The 19496-nt window shown below is 33.5% G+C and overlaps 1 protein-coding gene across 3 annotated transcripts in view; it reads right to left on the bottom strand.

Moving 5' to 3' along the window:
• Positions 1-19260, bottom strand: part of LOC111059630 (actin-related protein 2-B) — a 31182-nt gene extending 11922 nt beyond the window's left edge. The window contains exons 1-6 of one of the 3 annotated variants that reach the window (XM_039423648.1): positions 18920-19260; positions 15520-15630; positions 14422-14436; positions 6087-6166; positions 5277-5412; positions 2957-3295 (exon numbers count right to left, since the gene is read on the bottom strand). In XM_039423648.1, coding sequence (XP_039279582.1) covers positions 2972-3295; positions 5277-5412; positions 6087-6166; positions 14422-14436; positions 15520-15630; positions 18920-18967 — 714 coding nt within the window. In that variant the 5' untranslated portion in view covers positions 18968-19260 and the 3' untranslated portion in view covers positions 2957-2971. Of the gene's footprint in view, positions 1-2956; positions 3296-5276; positions 5413-6086; positions 6167-13900; positions 13910-14421; positions 14437-15519; positions 15631-18919 lie in introns of those variants that run through there. The other 2 variants (XM_039423649.1, XM_039423650.1) reach the window with 2 other exon arrangements.
• Between the last annotated feature and the right edge of the window lie 236 nt (positions 19261-19496).

The raw sequence follows: 19496 nt of genomic DNA, 5'->3' as shown, positions 1-19496 counted from the left end.
ATGTAGTGTGAAAGACTCTCTGCATTTGTCGTATTGTTCTGAGGTATTTCGGTCCCACATCCCACATGCAATAGTGGTTCGTCTGCAACCGGCCTTAGACCTATTATGTCTGATTCTGACCTGATTCTGATTCGGACCTCGAATAGATAAATGAAAATCTTCCAATAACAAATTATATTTCAATTCCTAGAGGCTATTTCGATTTTCTAGTGAAATTGACATTGATTGAAAGTAGAAAAAATACAGGTGATAGCATTTGGCTCCTTTTTCGCGATATTTCATGTGCATTATTCATCATCTCTATACTTATAAAAGGCTAAGCACCGACAGACTGAAATCACACCACAGCCCAAACTACTGAGCCTAAAAACTTGAAATTTTGCACTATTGTTTATGGTAGCCTGAAAACATCCACTAAGAAAGGATTTTCAGAAATTTGCCCCCCTGAGGGAGCTAGGGCCCCCCCAATTTTTTTTACTTTTTAACCGCTCATTGCACAGCAAAGTCATGAGGAACTTTTTTGTTCAGCTACGAAAAAAAATTAGATCTATGCAGAAAAATTTCGATCGGGAGCACAGGGGGGTCCAGGAGAGGGCATTTTTCGAAAATGTTGATGTAAAATCACACTACAGCTCAAACTAATTGTCCTACAGACTTGAAACTTTGCACAAATATTCTTCAAACATGCTAGACGCGCACTAAGAACGGATTTTGAGATATATTGCCTCTAAGGGTTTCAAAGGATGAAAAAGGATCCTATTAAGTAAGGTTATGAACATGGTAAGGTGAGTGCCATATGGAAATGAGATAATTTATTTATTGACATGTGATATTCTAACATATGTTAGTTGTAATCATTGGAAATAACAAAATAATATGATATAAATTCAAAAAAGAACATCTTTTCTATTATTGCTTTCTACCTGATTCTACCTAACCTCAATAATATTGTTCTGATAATTGATAAATATGTTTAATATTATTATTAATATAATAAAAGTATTGTTTTGATAATCAATATTTTTTTCACAAACTCTGTATAATAATATGACGAATGTAAAACAGCTGCATCAAAGAAATTATGTCAACAACATATGTTTAGGAAAACCATAGTTTTGAACTTCATTTTCCTGATGCAATGTATAGGCCCAATGTATGGATTATTAATTTTTTAGCTAGAACAGTTTTTTGAGACTGCTAAATATAAACGTCTACAGTTTTATCAATGCTGTATCGGCAATACAAAAACGCATGCAGTTAATATGTCTTTAAATAAAGGTGTTGACATTCACATGAATTAATTATTCTCTACCATTTTTATTTTATTAAAATTTCAAAATTATTCGAGCCATGATAGAATTATTGACTCACTGTAGAGTCAGTCAAAAATTTTAATATTGAAATGAGGGGTATTTTGGCAAGCTGAACAAAAAATAAGATCCTATGCACCTTTTCGATATTTCCTCAAATGAGTTTTGTGGGTTGTCAAAACTCCCTCTGAAAGGGAAACTATTCAACTTATCCTATCGTTTAGTAAATTAACAATGATTTCTGCGTTGAATAACATGTTTCTTGCCAACAAGAATCGAACTCTCTAAATGGAGGTAGAATGATAAGGTTGACAACTTTTAGTTCTGTTGTTTAAACATTTTTTTCAAATCACTTTCAAAAAGTTCATGTAGTACCTACTATTGTGTTCGATAAACTTCTGGGGCTATCATAGTTTCACAACTATTCTGTTCCACACTCCTATCTCTTGCAGTCGTTAACCGTATCTATAATAAAATAAAGAGTTGGCTTATACATGTACGGGATAGGAAAATTATGTTTGACGCATTATCACGTCTGAACTACTGGACTAATCAACTTGAAATTTTGCATATAGGCTAGATTCTTAATTAACCAAGGATGGTTATGTTATAGGCCTATTTTCAATTCTTCAAAATTTCATTACGTCAAGTTTTCAGATTATCAATTTTGAAAATAGATCCTTGCGAAGCACGGGTTCCTGCTAGTTATACATAATCTTATACATAATATTGTATGGATAGCCCAGTCACAAACTGCAGAGAAAGTATTATGTTTGGCATGATCAACATTTTTATTATTTGACATCTACATTATTTGCATTATTATTATTGCTGTTTGATCAATTTCATTTTTTTCTCATAGCCTGTTGCAACATTATTATTATAGTTGAGCCTAATACAAAATTATAAATCTCAAGAAGGCAGGACCGGTATGAAAATATAATACTCGCACATATTTATCCGACAAAGTGTTATCAAACATAAACTGTTGAGAATCGAACTGACTCTGATAAAAGGTTTCAATAGAGATAATATTTTGATAGCGCATCCCCTCACCCTTTCCCCTTAGCAAGCCACCAGCCAGCAGTCACCACCTCATCCAGTCTGCCTACAACTTCTGTGGGAACCGTGCCGTGTCGCGAAACGCCGTCTGAATCGCAGGTAATTATTGGCTGCTTGCCACTGTTAATTATTTCTATTGTCTGAACTCCCTTGTAAAATCGCGGTCCTCCGTAATCCCACAAAATCCAACATAAACGTTGACAAATAAATTAGAAAAGTCGAGTATTTTTAAGCGCAATAGAGTGACTATTTCAAAGCCCAGCATGAGTGGATGGACAAGGAGTATACAAAGAGTATATTCTCCTACTGAGGGGATAATGGGTGATTATCAATCTGTATAGGCCTAATAGGAATGATTTTAAAAATTAAAGCACAAAACTATTACACAAGTCTGAAGATGGTAAAAAACAAGTCACAAGTTTATGATGTCTCAGAACAGGAGATTAAAACATTTTATTTTGCACAATAACGGTTTTGCTCAAGTAATAAAGTCACGTTTTACGCTCTTAATACATAAATACTGTAGCTATTATGAATAAGTAGTATTATAATGATACGAAGTTGCAACCGATTCATATTCTTATTTATTGTGCTAAAGTTTATAGCGTTGACTGATAGAATGATTTTATCTGATTATTCAGACTGTGAATGGAACTATAACAATTTTCGTCCCATTTGGCAAACGTTGAGATTGACTGAAGTGGTGAGATTACCTTGATGAGGTAGCGCGTTATATCGCGGCCAGCAATGTCGAGTCTCCTGGTGAGATGCGGCAGCGCGAACTCCTCGTAGACAGGGCAGATGTGAGTGACGCCGTCACCAGAGTCTACCACCACGCCACTCAGCAGCCCCTGCGCGTACAGCGTCAGCACCGCTTGTATCGCTATGTAAGCACCCGCGAAGCCGTAGTTCTCGAACATCACCTGCAAATCAATCAAAATAATCAATGTTACTGAGGACTTACGAATCACAATTCTTGAGCTGGCCGCAAACTGGTGAGACAAAAACAGTCGAAAGTGGATGGCCTAACATGGAAGAAAATTAGTGCATCGCACACTGGTAGGACAAAACGTTTTTTTGAAAGTGAATGTCTAACATGAAGTTGAATGAGTGCATCGCAACTGATCAAACAGAGTAGAGGCTAAAAAAAATGTTTTTCCAGATGTTTTTGGTCTACTGACCATATAACTATAATTTGTCAAACGGCTAAAACCCAATAAAGGAACGTCATATTGGATAAGGTTATGGAGTGGTCAAGGTTGGGTTATAGGTTAAATTTCAAATTGCAATCAGCTAGTATTATTCAGAATTATTATTTTAATTTTAGAATTTCAAATCATTTTTTCACAGACATATCCGTGACGCTTCAGAGTTGAAAATGCAACGCTCCCTCGTGAACGCAGTGCGACAAAGACCAGACTTTTAGGAAATGTTGTTGAAAAATAGAAATGGGTTGTACTCGAATACTCAAGAATCATCTCCGATGATACAATTTTCTGGAACTTCTGGGTCTTCAACACACTGCGTTGCTCAAGGGAGCACTGCATTTTCAACTCTGACTTGTCAAAGAACGTCTTTCTCGGAAATGCCTGTAAAACTCTCGCGCAGGGCGGAGCCAGCTGGCGCGAAGTCGGCTTTGTTCACAAGACCCCAAACTATAAGTCTTCCAGTGCCGCAGCACTCTGGAATATACGATGGATTTGGAAGAAATCATTGATATTACCTTCCGGGCAGAACATGCATATCGTTGTAAAATTAAAAAACGTAATCATAATACGTACGCTCATAATTTTTTAGTTTCACATGTAAAGGTACGTGCCAGATATAAGCGCCTTGAACACGCTCCGATAATGAACGCTACGCGAGATGTTACGCTAGAGGTTCGAAATATGTTCGAAGGATGATCGCGCGCTTGTCGTATTGTTAACTTCGGTACAACCTAACCTCACAAATGTGAAACGTTCAATCCAGCTGATCGGGTGACAAAACTAAATAAAATATTCTGACCAGGGGATTGCTGAGTAGCCTAATAATACATTATGCTTATATAATAAATTGACGATAAATATTATGTTCATTGCATTTATGTTGAAGTTTTATTAAAAAAAAGGTTATGTATGTAAATGTTTTGAAAGGTGAAAGGCTTTGTTGGGAGTTCGGCTTCTGTCTTCTAAAATTCTAATATGCTGGTAACTATTATTAAAAATATTTGTATAATTTTCTATTATTTAATTTTGTTGATTCAATAATGGATTATTAATTTTGATAATGTTTTATGCTAACACAGAGATCGTAACTATCAACAAACGTTACAAGCAGAAACTTTAACCGTGCATGCGCAACTATTGGTTAGTTCGTCCTAGGAGCTTGCCAAGCTCGAGCTCTGTTACACGCTCTATTCGCGTTCTACTCTTGCTCGACCTGCGATCATCTATCGATCTGCTCGAGTGACGTTCGATTGCGGAGCAGAGCGTAAGTCTGTACGCATCTTAAGAAGAAGTCTTGATAACTTTACAACTTGAAATAATTACTTACAAATACTTGAATTAGGACATAACAGTCTGATAGCAGGAACGCTGGGCCCTTTTTCAACACTTTCGGTGTTCGAAAGCGCGCCACAAACGTGAGTAGAAGGTAATAGCTTTTAACCATAAAAATCAGACTGCTATGTCATAATTTAAGTATTTGAAAGTGATAATTTACAAGCAGTTTTCGAAATGGAAGGAAACATTGAAGAGTATTGATATAATTACTTCACATTATTATACTAAAGAAATTGAATTGAAATTTAAATTGATTTTACTGCGTAATTTCATGACTTTTGACAAGCTCCAAGTGGAAATTACAACATCCACTTGTAATAATAAAGAATATTTACAATAAAGGATCAATTTTTTAACTTACCTCAATCATTTTCTCCCTATTCTTAGTTGGGTTCATTGGAGGTTCAGTTAGCAATATTTTACACTCTTGAGGGTTAATGTTCATTTTTTCTGGACCAAACGTATAATCCCAAACGTGACGCATATCTTCCCAATTCCTGAAATAGAAGAACATTTTTACATAGGTAATGTTATTAAATAAAACACGCTTCTGAGAAAAGTCAATAAAGAATGAGATTGCAAAAATAAAATTATCAGGTGGAAAAAGACAATCAATTTGTAAGTGCTAATCAATTATCTCTACTGATTTACATATTTTTACAAAATTTCATATTTCCTTTACAGTGTTATATATATCAAATATTGAAATAAGGAACTGAATTACGTCGAAATAAAACCAAAATGAAGATTCATTTTGTTCAAACTGAATTGACAAAGTAGTCAATGCACCAAATTATATAGAAAAATTATTTGGTAATTTCAATGAGCTTTCAAATAAATATATTTTTAGATATTCCAGTTATGGAGAAAACATTTCAGTTTTATTTGATTCAAATTTTTTCTGGCATTATAAAAATCATCACTAATTGATCTCCAACTCATCTTTGAACATTTAAATGTTCTGATCTCATTCAAGCTGGTCTAAGATTAATGAAATACAGTTAGAAATGAAGTATATATATTGAAAATAAATGATAATGGTATATCACAAATGAAAGAATACAATTTGAGACTTAAATCTGGGATTTTAATTGTTGAGATTGAGTGGTGTTTGATACAAAATATAATTATGATATTGAGTAGAATAGATGCGATGATAGGCCTACTTTACCTCACAATTCCATTTTCCATGGGATAATTGACTTCCAACATTGAGCGCAGTTTACTGGCCTCATCACCCACCATCAGATCCTAATTAAAAAAAGAGTTATAAATATTCACAGTTAATACAGAATTATTCACTTTTAGCAGTTGAAATGATATGATAGAAAGTTTGATGGATTTTTTTAAATAATGAACTTCATCATTAGAAAAATTGAACAAACTTCTAATAAATTCGTAACATAAAATAATTGAGGATACTTCAAATGCATACGTATCTTCATCAATAGATAAAGTACATTTTCAATTTGTAAAATACAAAAATAAGACGTAGTTGAGTGATTATACTTTTACTATGTCTCCCTGTTCGACAGCATTTTAATTTTAATTTCTGATGTCAAGAACCTATTGAGCAGCATGTTCACCAACCATGCTCGACAAAATTAACCTAATTTCATGATGTGAAAAATCTATTTAACCGTGCACCCTTCGCGCGAGGTGATTATGACACAGAAAGAAATGTTGTGATGTACTGTGTCTGCAGTTAACAATTAACAATACTGACTTAGATACCTTAGTAGTTTCCTGTTTCAGTGTCTATTTTACAAACATCTACTTGGAACTGTGATGCTTGTAACGGTTTTTATGATGAATATCTTTTAGGGTTGTGGTTATATTTACTGTACATCAGAAAAATTGAACTTCATTTAATTATTCATTTATTCATATGTGGATACAATATTACAGATCATATTATTATGAAGATGATAGGGATTGAAAAGCAGGCTTGGCCCAAAACTATCCTACTCCCAAATTTTGATAAGATGACCGAAAAAATGTTATGTTTTTACTGTTGAAAATTCAAGTCCAATTTCCGTCCAAAAAATATATATGAGCTAGGAATTTTGAATTTATAAGGATTGAAACATCAAATTATAGTAAAATATTACACTCAATAATCAAAGCAAAGTGAATAAATTAAGTTATTCCAGAAGACTTCTATCCAGGAAGGCAAAACTTCAAATATATAAAACAACCATTCGGCCAGTTTTGGACGTATGGTAGCGAAACCTGGACGCTCACTAGAGAGGATTACAGAGTTTTAGCAGCATTTGAAAGAGAAATTCTTCGTAGAATACTGGGACCAGTAAGAGAAGAAGATGGTTATAGAAGGAGATACAACCAGGTACTCTATGCCATTTTCAGGGAACCTGACATTATTGGTGTCATTATTAATAATTGGGAATAAAATAAGATGGGCAGGACATGTCCAGAGAATGGATCCGGCAAGGGCACCAAAGAATGTACTGTACTGCACAGTACAAGAAAAATAAAAGTGGGACGCCCTAAACTCAGATGGCTGGATGAGCTGGGAATACTACGATGGAAGACGACTCTACAGGATAAAGAGAGGTGGAGACTGATTGTAGAGCAGGCCAAAACTCGACTATCGGGTTGTAGTGCCACATAAGTAAGTATGTAAGTTATTTCAGAAAATTTGAAGCTAAAATTACACCCTATTCTCATGATGTGTATGTATTGTATCATATTATAATCTTTTGAGTATAATTTGCTTTTCTAACTAGATCTACAAAAGACTACATTTCTGAACTAGTTGAAAGTATAAAAGATGACACAATAATTTATAATTAGTTTTATTCATAAAAGTTTAGTTACAGTACACATAACATATATAATTAAGATAATTTATAATGAAATTGTGATATATTTATTTTGGATTGGAATAATTGTATTACAATTATAAAACCAGTGTACTGCACTATTTTCTTCAAAGTGATAAATATAGATGCATTCTATAAACTGATTCGCAGACAATAGTTAAGGTATGTTAAAAAAGTTGATAAGAAAGTTGGTTCTCCACCAATTATTAAATAATAATTATTAATAATTATCATTATTGACCGAGCGAAGTGAGGTCTAAGATTCAAGTCGACGGTTTGGCATTTCTCTTAATGTTTAAATGTTTATATTATGTTGCGCATTAACGGCGAAACGCGGTAATAGATTTTCATGAAATTTGACAGATATTTTCTTTTTTTAATTGCGCGTCGACGTATATACAAGGTTTTTGGAAATTTTGCATTTCAAGGATAATATAAAAGGAAAAAGGAGCCTCCTTCATACGCCAATATTAGAGTAAAAATCAGACTATAGAATTATTCATCATAAATCAGCTGACAAGTGATTACACAGATTGACCAGGGGATTGCTGGGTAGCCTAATAATAAATTATGTTTATAAAATAAATCTATATATATATATATATATATATAAGCGAAATGGCACTCACTGACTGACTGACTGACTCACTCACTCACTCACTCGCAGAACTAAAAATCTACCGGACCAAAAACGTTCAAATTTGGTAGGTATGTTCAGTTGGCCCTTTAGAGGCACACTAAGAAATCTTTTGGCGATATTTCAACTCTAAGGGTGGTTTTTAAGGGTTTAAAGTTCTTTTAGCATGTATATTATTCTTTAAAACAAGATGAACTATCATTCAATATGTTTTGATGTTTACATGAGTTTGTGGATTTGAGTGAAATTTTCAATATTTTTTTGCAATTGTGAAGGAAGAGTTTTATTTGGATTCGTATTTGGAAATTGATCAATCTAATAAATTCAAAATTGTAGTAGATACATTTTCTGGACTCAAAATTGAGTACGAATTATCATTTAAGTTACGTAAGTAGCATAACCTTTAGACTGTGTATTCCAAATTAAGGTTTGAAGCAGTTTTGGGCAAATGCCTGTTGTTTTTACCTGAATTGTATTTGCATATGAATAAATAAATAAATAAATTCCAATATCTTAAAATTATAATTGAAATGTCCATACCATATGTTAGTTAATACAGAACTATAATCTAGAGAGAGTACCTCTTCGAAACAGTTGTTCTGGTAACTAAATTAAAAATTTTGTCAGGTTGGCATTAAGTTGAGTTGACTTTGTTAGGTTGGCACCAAGTTGAAGATTGAAATGCATTTATCCAGGACCTCCTAAATACCATATTTATCCAATTAGCCAAAATTAGCGTTTTCTCAGCTTTTCTGCGTTTCCTCACCTTTTTCAATAATTGATGGAAATATATTTAAAAAAAAACACAGGTTTAGCTGATGTGGAAGAATTTTGTTCGCCAAAGATAAGCCGATATAGTAACAGGTGTTTTTCGAGATCAAATTAACATAATACGTTCAAATTCGGTACAGAGGTTCCGCTGAGGTCTACATGCAGGCGAGCGAAGCGAGCCCGCTGGTCTCATTTTTGGACGATCCAGTCGGGGGTCCAGGGGGCGGAGTCCCCTGGCTAGACGGATATGGCGAGCGAAGCGAGCCTGACGGCTAGTTTATAATAAATATTATGATTATTGCATTTATTTTAATGTTTTATTATAAAAGTTAATTTCTGTAAATGTTTCAAAAGGTGGAAGGCTTGGTTGGGAGTTCGGATTCTTTCTTCTAAATGCTAATATGCCGGTACCTATAATAATAATAAATGCTTTCATGACTTTATATTATGTATTTAATTTAATAATTAATTATTAATTTCGATAATTTTATTTGCTAACACAGAGATCGTAACTATTAACAAACATTAGGCTACTAACAAAAACATTGACCACGCATGCGCAACTATTGGTTAGTTCGACGTTCGACCTAGGAGGAGCTAGCCAAGCTCGACCTCTGTTACACGCTCTTCTCGCGTTCCACTCTTGCTCCCCCTTCGATCATCAATCGATCTGCTCGAGTGACGTTCGATTGCGGAGCAGAGCGAAAGTCTGTACGCACCTTAAGACTTGAAAGAGCGAAAAAATGGAAGAAAAACTGTTTTTTTTTCTTTGAAAATGCATCACTTTAAAACAAAAATATCTCGAAAAGTAGGCTATCGGATTTATCGAGAACCTCTACAAAACAAAACTTGTAGGAAATTTATTAAGCTTCATTTTTATGTAGTTGATCATGTCAATAGAACACATTGTTTTCAAGATGTAAGCATGTAAGTAATAAGTGGAAGATGCAACTTTCAAACCACCCTCATCCCTTCAGCACATGATGTAGGGGTTGGGATTTTTTATATGATCACCTCCAAAATAGTGTCAACAAAGTCAAAATTTGTGTTCCAATCATTCCCTCCAAATTTCATTGTCAACTGATATATTTTGCTGAACAGAAAATTTCACTATCAACACTAAAACTGCTGCAACAGTCGTAGGGAAATGCGTAAAATAGTGAAAATATACATCTAATTGAAGATAATTTGATGCTCTATCAGCTCATAACCAGCACGGATTATTTTCATCAATCGTTCAAGAATTATAAGGCCGAAAAGATGAAAAAATTGGAAGCAGAAGTGGTTTTTCAAAAAATGTCTCACCTTCAAGAGCGGATATCTCAGAAACTATGAGAGATATGGAAAAAATGTAAAGAACAAAACTTGTTAGTAATTGTGTAAGCTTCAATTTTGCACAGGATACAAATGCTCATGAGATGCATAGTTTCCGAGATATATGCGAAAAATGAAAAAATGGTACTTTCAAACCACCCCCACCCCTTTAGCACAGGGGGTAGGGGTGAGGAATTTTGATATGTTAATCCTCTTACTATCCTTAAAAGAGCTTTGGAGTTGAAAATTGTGTTCCAAACATTTCCCTCTATAATCTTTCGTTGACTGGACTACCCCTGGAGATTCGACAGTTTGTTTTAGAAAAACGAAGGGCAAGAAGAAGATGGCAACAAACTCGTGATCCTGCTGACAAAAAAAAAATTGAATAATAAAACACAACAATTGAGAAGAGGGGTAAGGAAACTAGCTGAGGAATCCATTAATAACTACCTTCAAAATTTGACAGCTGATGCCAGTACAGATTATTCATTATGGAAAGCAACAAAAAGAATTAAGCGGTCAATATTACAATCCCCTCCAATTAGAAAACCAGATGGTACTTGGGCAAGAAATAACAGAGAAAAGGCAGATTTATTTGCTAATCATCTAGAAGAAATCTTCCAGCCAAACAACATTCAATCTGAAATTGATCCTGAAGAAGATATAATAGATGATTCCGATTCAGAGATTGATCCAGTTACTATAAATGAGGTTCAAGAAGAAATAAAATATAATCTGAATACCAAAAAAACACCTGGATTTAAACTGTATACAGGTGAAATCTTGAAGAAACTTCCAAGGAAAGGTATTGTCATGCTAACATATTTATTTAATGCATCATTCCGATTACAACATTTTCCTACAATTTGGAAGGTGGCAGAAGTCATTATGTTGCAAAAGCCTGGGAAATGTCCTCAAGAAGCAAAATTGTACCGCCCGATATCTCTTCTACCAGTAATTTCAAAGCTTTTTGAGAAATTGCTAATGAAGAGATTGACTCCCATCATAAGTAGTAGGAATCTGATACCAGCCCATCAATTTGGTTTCAGGCAGAAGCACTCAATCCTGGACCAAGTACATAGAATCACCAATGTAATAGAGAATTCATTAGAGAAAAAAATCTATATGCTCAGCAATCTTCCTTGATGTGGCTCAGGCATTTGACAAAGTGTGGCATGAAAGACTGATCTATAAACTTCATAAAATTCTTCCCACTCAACTTGTGAAACTTTTAAAATCATACATCACCAACTCTGATTGTTCAGAGTAAAACAACGTGACGACGTCTTTGAATTGAAGGAAATAAGGACTGGAGTTCCATAAGGTAATGTTCTTGGACCAGTTCTTTATGTGCTGTACACAAGCGATCTTCCTGAATTGGATGCAGTGGCAATTGCTACTTTTGCTGATGATACTACAATACTGGCAAAAGGGAAACAGTAAAAAAACCAGCCACAAAACTACAGACTGCTACCAACAGATTCAGTGACTGGACCAAAAAATGGAAAATTCATTTGAATGAGATGAAGTCCATTCATATAAACTTCACAAACAAGAATATCAATGATCCGATTCGAATAAATGTAAATGGGAATGTAGTACCACACAGCAAAATACCTTGGAATGACTCTTGACGCCAAGTTGAAATGGAAAGAGCTTATCAAGATGAAACGGAGCGAGCTCGGTCTCAAATACAGTAAAATCTACTGGCTGTTGGGTCGTCAATCACAACTCTCATTGGACAACAAAATATTGATCTACAAACAAATTCTAAAACCAGTCTGAACGTATGGAATTCAGCTTTGGGGCTGCTCTAGAGCTTCAAACATCAATCAGATCCAAACATTTCAAAACAAAGTACTGCGGAACATGGTGAATGTGCCCTGGTACATAAGGAACAGCGATTTGCACCGAGATCTGCACATCCCCTATGTGACCAGTGAGATGAGACGATTGGCAGCCCATCATGAGTCATTAAACTGCTAGACAACACTGAGCTCACAAGGAGGTTGAAGAGAACAAACCCCTTCGAGTTGGTGTAGTGCTAGTAGAGCGAAAAAGTATATTAAATAAATGTGTAGTGAAAAAATAAAAAAGTAGTGAAATAATAGATTAGAACTGTGGGCTTAACTGGAAGACGTGAGCAATAAAAATTCATATTTTAGGTTGAGAAATAAGAGAACAAAATTGATTGTTATTCCTAGTGTCTAGTTTTAATAGAAATAATAAAGAAAAAAATATTGAGCCCCGAAAGAGCAATGGAACTAAATCCTCGCAATTGATGCAGGGCTGAGAGCTTCTACTGTACCAAAAAAATTATAAATACTTGCTTCAACAATTTTTAAGTAAATCTTAATTAAGTTAATTTTAAATTCTTATCCTTCGAAGTTATGATTTGCTCTGAAATGCTCAATGATATATATATACTCCTGCAAAATAGCGATGCTAACGAGTTATTAAATATGTATAATTAAAGGACACAGATTCAATTAAATAATCTACAACATATAAATTACATAGTTCAATTCATGCAGGAACAGTTTTCATAACTCAAGGAGAACACTGGTACACTCATTGTAATAATTAATTTTTGAAATTCATGCAAAATAAAAAGGCATATATACTTCAAATATTAAATAAAATAAATTCAGTAATCACAACACGTTTTTTCACTTCAAATAACTAATATTCAAACGATCTAGCTTATAAATTCAGTGAAACAAAACTGAACAATAATTTTGGAAACTCTTTCTTTATTTTTGAATAATTTTATTAAAATTGGTACACTCACTACAGGAAACACAGTAGCCCAAACCACTTGTCTGATTATCTAAGCTGCAGGTTTATTATGAGAAATAGTGAGAAGTTATGCACATCCTACTTTTCCAAGTGACAATGAACAATATTATTGGTTTATTGGGGATAGAGTACACCAATAGGCATCAGTTGCAAGCATATAAAATATTTTATAAAGACTTATTATTCTTAATTTAGTATAGTAATGATTACACTGATTTGAAAATAATTTTCTAATGGCTCAAATTGTTAACTGATGTAAAAATTATATTTGTAATTGAAAATGGCAAAAACTTTTCTTAGACTGACCAAGTTCAAATTTCTATGTCATGATTCCAAGTAATTTTAAACTAATGAAATAGTGGAAGTCAGTTTACTATTCATTATTTAAAGAAGTAATAAATAACTAAAAGTTATGTTATGAGTTGAAATTATAGTCATAAAAAATAAGTAAATGGATCACACAATATAAAAACAACGCAAGCATAAGCTGGCAACTATTCTTTGATAATTTGAGTTTCGAGAGAAGAAGCTAAAAGGCTTACGAATTCATTTCTAAACCCATGCATCTTTTAGTTTCATACGATCCAACAAGAATAGATAATGACAATGTTATTCACTTACAGGTAATTCCTGAATTGGTTTTATGGTTGCAGAAATAAAATTTAAAATTATGATCTGTTGACAAGTATTGTGAAACAATAGGCTACACTTGAAGATGAAGCAAAAAATTGTGTAATTTGTGATATAAACCAAGGTGAAAAACATAATAATTATAGATTAGACTGAGTTGGATTAACTTATTATCCAGTTTTTCTATCTATACAATTAGGAGTCCAACTGGTAAAACAATAGAGTATAACTTGAAATTGTTGTACATTGATCATTTGAGGGAATTTTTCAATCTCAAATCACCACTTACAACTACAATATCTAAAAAGTTGTCACAGATAACACTAATGAAACTACAAAAATGGTTTTCATTTGAATGAAAACAATGATTTGAAGCATTTTGATGAATAGTGTTAATATAACTTGAAATCGTAATAGTTGCACTATTAGTTTCAAAACCACACAATAGGATTAATATTCAATGAGTAAAGACAATGAATTGAGAGAGGTCTCTTACAGTAGTATTTTCTTACTCTGATACAGTAATCCTGGAAAAATAATATTCTCTAAGCACAGATAAACAGAAACAAGGAGTTAACATTCTGTCAATCACTATAACACCAATTTTTCTTATAGAATAAAAATAAGAAATAAAAAATTCCCAACAATATGTCACTCTTTTATCTAAACAAATGAAGAATTGAGTTCAAACCCTATGTATATAAAGCGGTGAACGTAATGTGGTTGATATCCTGTAGATGAAAAATTTATAAGATAGTATTCATTTTTCTTAAATCATGGAAATTAACCTTTCTTACAACATCCAATTTTTCAAGTGTTATGTACTCAGTTTACTGTCAAAACATATTAATTAATATTGTATAATTACTTTTTCCATCTTCTTGGATTATTTTACGCCTATGAACATTCGGATGATTACCATTTCATAGCCCAATAAGGTGCATCAAGCAAAGCCATCAATTATGTGTTATTGGTTCGTTTACAGTCCCCGTATACAGTCTTCCCCTATCTTATGCACTGTGCGACTTATGCACTGTCGCGACTAAATGGCACCTAAAGACTGAACCATTGCTGGGTTGATACTGCAACTCAGTGAAGTGATGGTGGAAAAGTTTTGGAATGCATAGGTGACTCATTCACTGACACCACCTCATTCAATAGTTTTGTGCAGCAAAAAAACTGACACTGTTCTACTTTTTACAACAGCGCGACTGCCGGAAGGTTAATAAAAGAACTTCTTCATCAAAATGGTATTGGAAGGCCATTTTTCTGATACGGCCGAAGAAGATTTTGTATAGCCTAGCCTACAATAACATAGGATGATAAAAATAATAAAAGAATACGCTATATTAATATAATAATGTTATAATTTAAAATTTACAGATTAGACTTTCAGTAAATTTATTCTGGAAAACAATATAAGGCTATTTTTATTTAAATATTCTAAGTTGATCAGCCTATTTCATTTGTTCTAATCATATTATTAGACAGATATTCATGGGAAAATAGAATTGCCTTCTTAGCACAATCGTGTGGCAGTATTGAAGACATGCACTGAAGACATTGTAATAATCAGCATGATATCAAGGCTATGAAAATAAATAATTTACCTTGACTTCAATGTCACCGATCTTGTTAACAGCTCTAATGATTGGTCTTCCAACCATCGATGGAAAAATATGAGCAGGAAAGTTGGAGCCAGCATATCCACACTTGACAAACTGCAATACAAGAAACATGTTTAAAATAAATTTTTAATTTATGTTTAATTGGTTGGATTAAATCTATTGAGATCGAACACAAGGTTTTCTCAACAAGGATTTCTATCAAGGAAATAGGGTAAATCTACAAACACTAATTAAATAGAATTTAATAAAATCATTAAATTATAAAATTAAATCTTCTTTCTAGTATTATTAATCACTTACCGTGATAATTCTGTGCTTTGTAGCTTTGATAATTTATAGTTTTTCAGAAGTGATCGTTATATTCTTTGACAAGTTATTCCTTGGCAATAGAATTAACACTATTGAGTTATTCAAATTATCTTATACATATGTCCTACCTTATCCTATGTAACAATAAATATTGTTACAATAATTGTGAGTGATGAGAATTATGTGAATTAGCCTGAGAAGTTAGCCTGTTGTGAAAATGGATTTTGCTGTTTTGCGTTTTGGCGTTGTGTTGTGTTGACTCTGTAAGTGTGTGCGTAGAAGCTATGATCCTAAGAATAACATAAATTTTCCTGGAGCAACAGCTTAGTTCATGACCCTTGCTTTTCTGCGTTGTGTAGTGTCGACTCTATAGGTGTGTGTGTGTAGAAGTTGTGGTACTGGGAAGATCAACGATTTTCCTAGAATATCAGTCTGGTTCACGACCTTATAAGGCAAGGAATTTATAGCTGTCAAGGAAAAATAGCTTTCACTTGGTGGGAGAATGTATCTTAAATTGTAGTTGTAACATTCCTTTCTATTGGTGGAAATTTTTCTAGAGAATAGTGGCTACCAATCACAGTTGGCGTTGGTTGGCTTCCCATCTAGTGAGGCCGTTTGCAGCTGTCCATGGCAATATGAGAAAAGCGAAGTGCATTCACTCAGCATCTGTCCTCCGACATAAGCAGTACTAAATGTAGTCTGTTCAGAACTTTGTGTTAATCATGGCTCTCATGCCAGCTTTAGGCCTTTTTAGTATTGGCTCTGGAACCGTTTGTTCCAGTAGCATTTTAAGTTTTTTTTCCGCCTCAGTAGTTGCTTTAATTAAGAAGAGAGAGAGTATCAAATTAACACCTCACAATGGAGATTTTTCTCCTATAACCGCTACTAAAGCGATGTAAGTACGGGAACATCAAGTATGGGATCAACGTACGAATCCATCAATTCACGGGTTCATGAACGTGTGTCTTTAAGCCGCTAAGACGCCTCTGAATCGATGGCCGTCCTAGAAGCTTGCGGTATGCTGTCTCCTGTCCATCTGGACGTGTAGAGCTCGATCACCGAGCCTAGATTCAAATTGAAGAAACGGCTATGAGGTAACAACTTTTTCCAAATTAAATGAACGTCCCAGGAACTCCGGATGTGACAAAATGGGTTTTAGTGATGACAGACTTTCAATCAATTAAAACGTGCGGAATTAGACTTTTTGTTAAATCGTAATTTTGAGATATTATTGGGGATAGATAGATTATTAATTTTATTAATTTGGTTTGAGTAATAGATTTTCGGTTGTATCTTTACATTGAAATGTGAGGCCATATTTTCTCTGTAAGGATCCAGCTGGGAATTTCAGTTTTCTTTAAATTTATAAATAATTATAATCTTCTAAACTACTAAAAGTTGAATGAGTATATGAATTTTTAAAGGTCCCTTATTGATTAAATTAATGTTTTAAAATATTTCTCATCTTAAAGTTGTAAAGGATCAAATGAAGTTTCAAGGACCCTAACCTTTTCTAAATTTGTTCTGATGACATATATTTTTGAATAGTTTTTTTTAAGGTAGTATTCCATGATGTGATACTTGAGGAATGTTTGTCTTTGCAGCTTTCATGATATAAAGATAGTCTACAGAATAGTTATTATTGGGGATCATTAATATTTGATAATGTTTTAAAGTTTCCAAGTGTGTTCTAAATTTAATGTTCTAAGAATTTTATGTGGATCTTCTCTTGAAATATTAATTGTCATTTATGATTAACTTCTGAGACATATCTATGATAATTTTCAATAATTGCTCTTTTGAAATTAGAGTCCTTTAAGCTTTTTATGATTCAATCTAAAACGTTTTCAAATGTAGAGCATACAGAGTAGGTTATTACCGAATTATCTATTTCAGAGATAACTTTTAAATTTAGTAATTTTATTTTCGGTTTTCATGATGTAACTTCTTTGTTTTATTAATTGTTGAATTTAACTGTAAGAGGTGACAATATAGTTGATACCTTCTCTCTATTTCGTTGTCTCTCTTGTCATTTCTGGTTTCCCGTTCTCTAGCACTAGGTATGTTTATCAAGCATCCCTTTTATTAAGTTATAGCCTATTGTGTGTGCTTCTAAATTCTAAATTCAAAATTAACTTTCTAAATTCATAGCACGGCACACCTACACCTGAATTATCTTCACCTCACTTTAACTTGAAGCTTACACTTCAAAGTTATAGTTACAAACTTGAATCAAGTAAGAGTATAGATATATATAAGATGGAATATAATGCAGTTTAGTAAGAATATAATAAATACTGTAATCATGAGTTACAGGAGTAACTCATATGAAGTAACTTAAAACAAAGTAAGCTACTATGTTTGATCTAATTCTTTTGATAACTGGAAAGCATTTACTGAGCGACTCATCAAATAATTGTTTATAGAGTTGCGGTTCCTTAGCTACGAATTGAGAGGCGCGGCTCGAGTCGCGTAGATTGATCCGCCGCGGCTAGAGCATATTGCCTATAAATAAATTGAATTCCATGTATTATTGGAATTTATTTTGTATGCTCGTTAAGGCCGTAGATAAACTGGAAGTGTTGGCTATTTCTCTATATTGATTTTACAAATTATATCTACTGAGATCATCGAATCTAATGAGTTTTAGGTAATGTTTTCTGGCCGCAAGTCTTGTCAACGAGACGAGCGAAATTTACCAGGAAAAGTGCTTTATTCAAATATCTAAATTGAGGGTTTTCAATAAATATCACTATTGATTCATGATTTAGGATGAGTAGGTTATAAATAAGTAAGCCTAATTTTGATAAAGGGAAAGCAAAAAGGTGTGTTATCTGTGAGCTGCCTCCTACAAGGATATAAGATCAACTTTATCCCTCTAATTATTTACCTTTAAAGTTAAGTAACAATTAAAGAAAGTCTAGTTTAATATCTAATAATTTAAATTTTTAATAAGATAAGAGCACAGAAAAGAAAACAACTAAAACATTGGCAAATATAGGAGAGAAATACAAAGTTAGGTTATGTGACAGAATGTGTTATAACCAGTGTCAAAAAAAGTTTTTCTACTTACTCCAGTTCCATTATCACAGACAATAACCTTCCTTCCTTCACTATCCATTGTAATTGTGCAAATAAACAATTACTAATGTTTTACTTTTGCCGGTGGGATACACCCAGTTTTCATTTTACAACAGCTCCGGTTAAATTATTTGGATTTCCTATTCCTACTTCCCTTTCCTATCAAGAGGGGCCAACCAATAGACCCAATTAATTTTTCACCCAATCTACAATTTCACCCAATATTTTAGAATTGGGAAAAAGACGTGTGCACTGTGGCTACAGTTAACTGGTGACACGGTTACCGTAAAGCCTCGCACACACACATCGATTTTTGTTCGTACGGTATTTTGTCGTCCTTATAAATTCTATTAGATTAAACAGATGATTCAACAGATTATGTTTGTCAAGTTCCGTTTAATCTGATAGAATTCATAAAGACGCTAAAATATCGTAAGAACAAAAATCGATGTGTTTGTGCAGGGCTTTACTGTTAGTAGCCACTGCGATTTTAAAATCGTGAGGGAGCAAAAAATACATGAAACCACTTCATCCAATAGCCTTTATATCCCAGTGAACTCTAAACTAAC

The sequence above is a fragment of the Nilaparvata lugens genome, chromosome 3 (assembly GCF_014356525.2).
Source record: "Nilaparvata lugens isolate BPH chromosome 3, ASM1435652v1, whole genome shotgun sequence".
NCBI classification, from domain to species: domain Eukaryota; kingdom Metazoa; phylum Arthropoda; class Insecta; order Hemiptera; family Delphacidae; genus Nilaparvata; species Nilaparvata lugens.
Note: the sequence above shows the minus strand (reverse complement) of the source record. Positions and strands in the feature narration are given on the sequence as shown.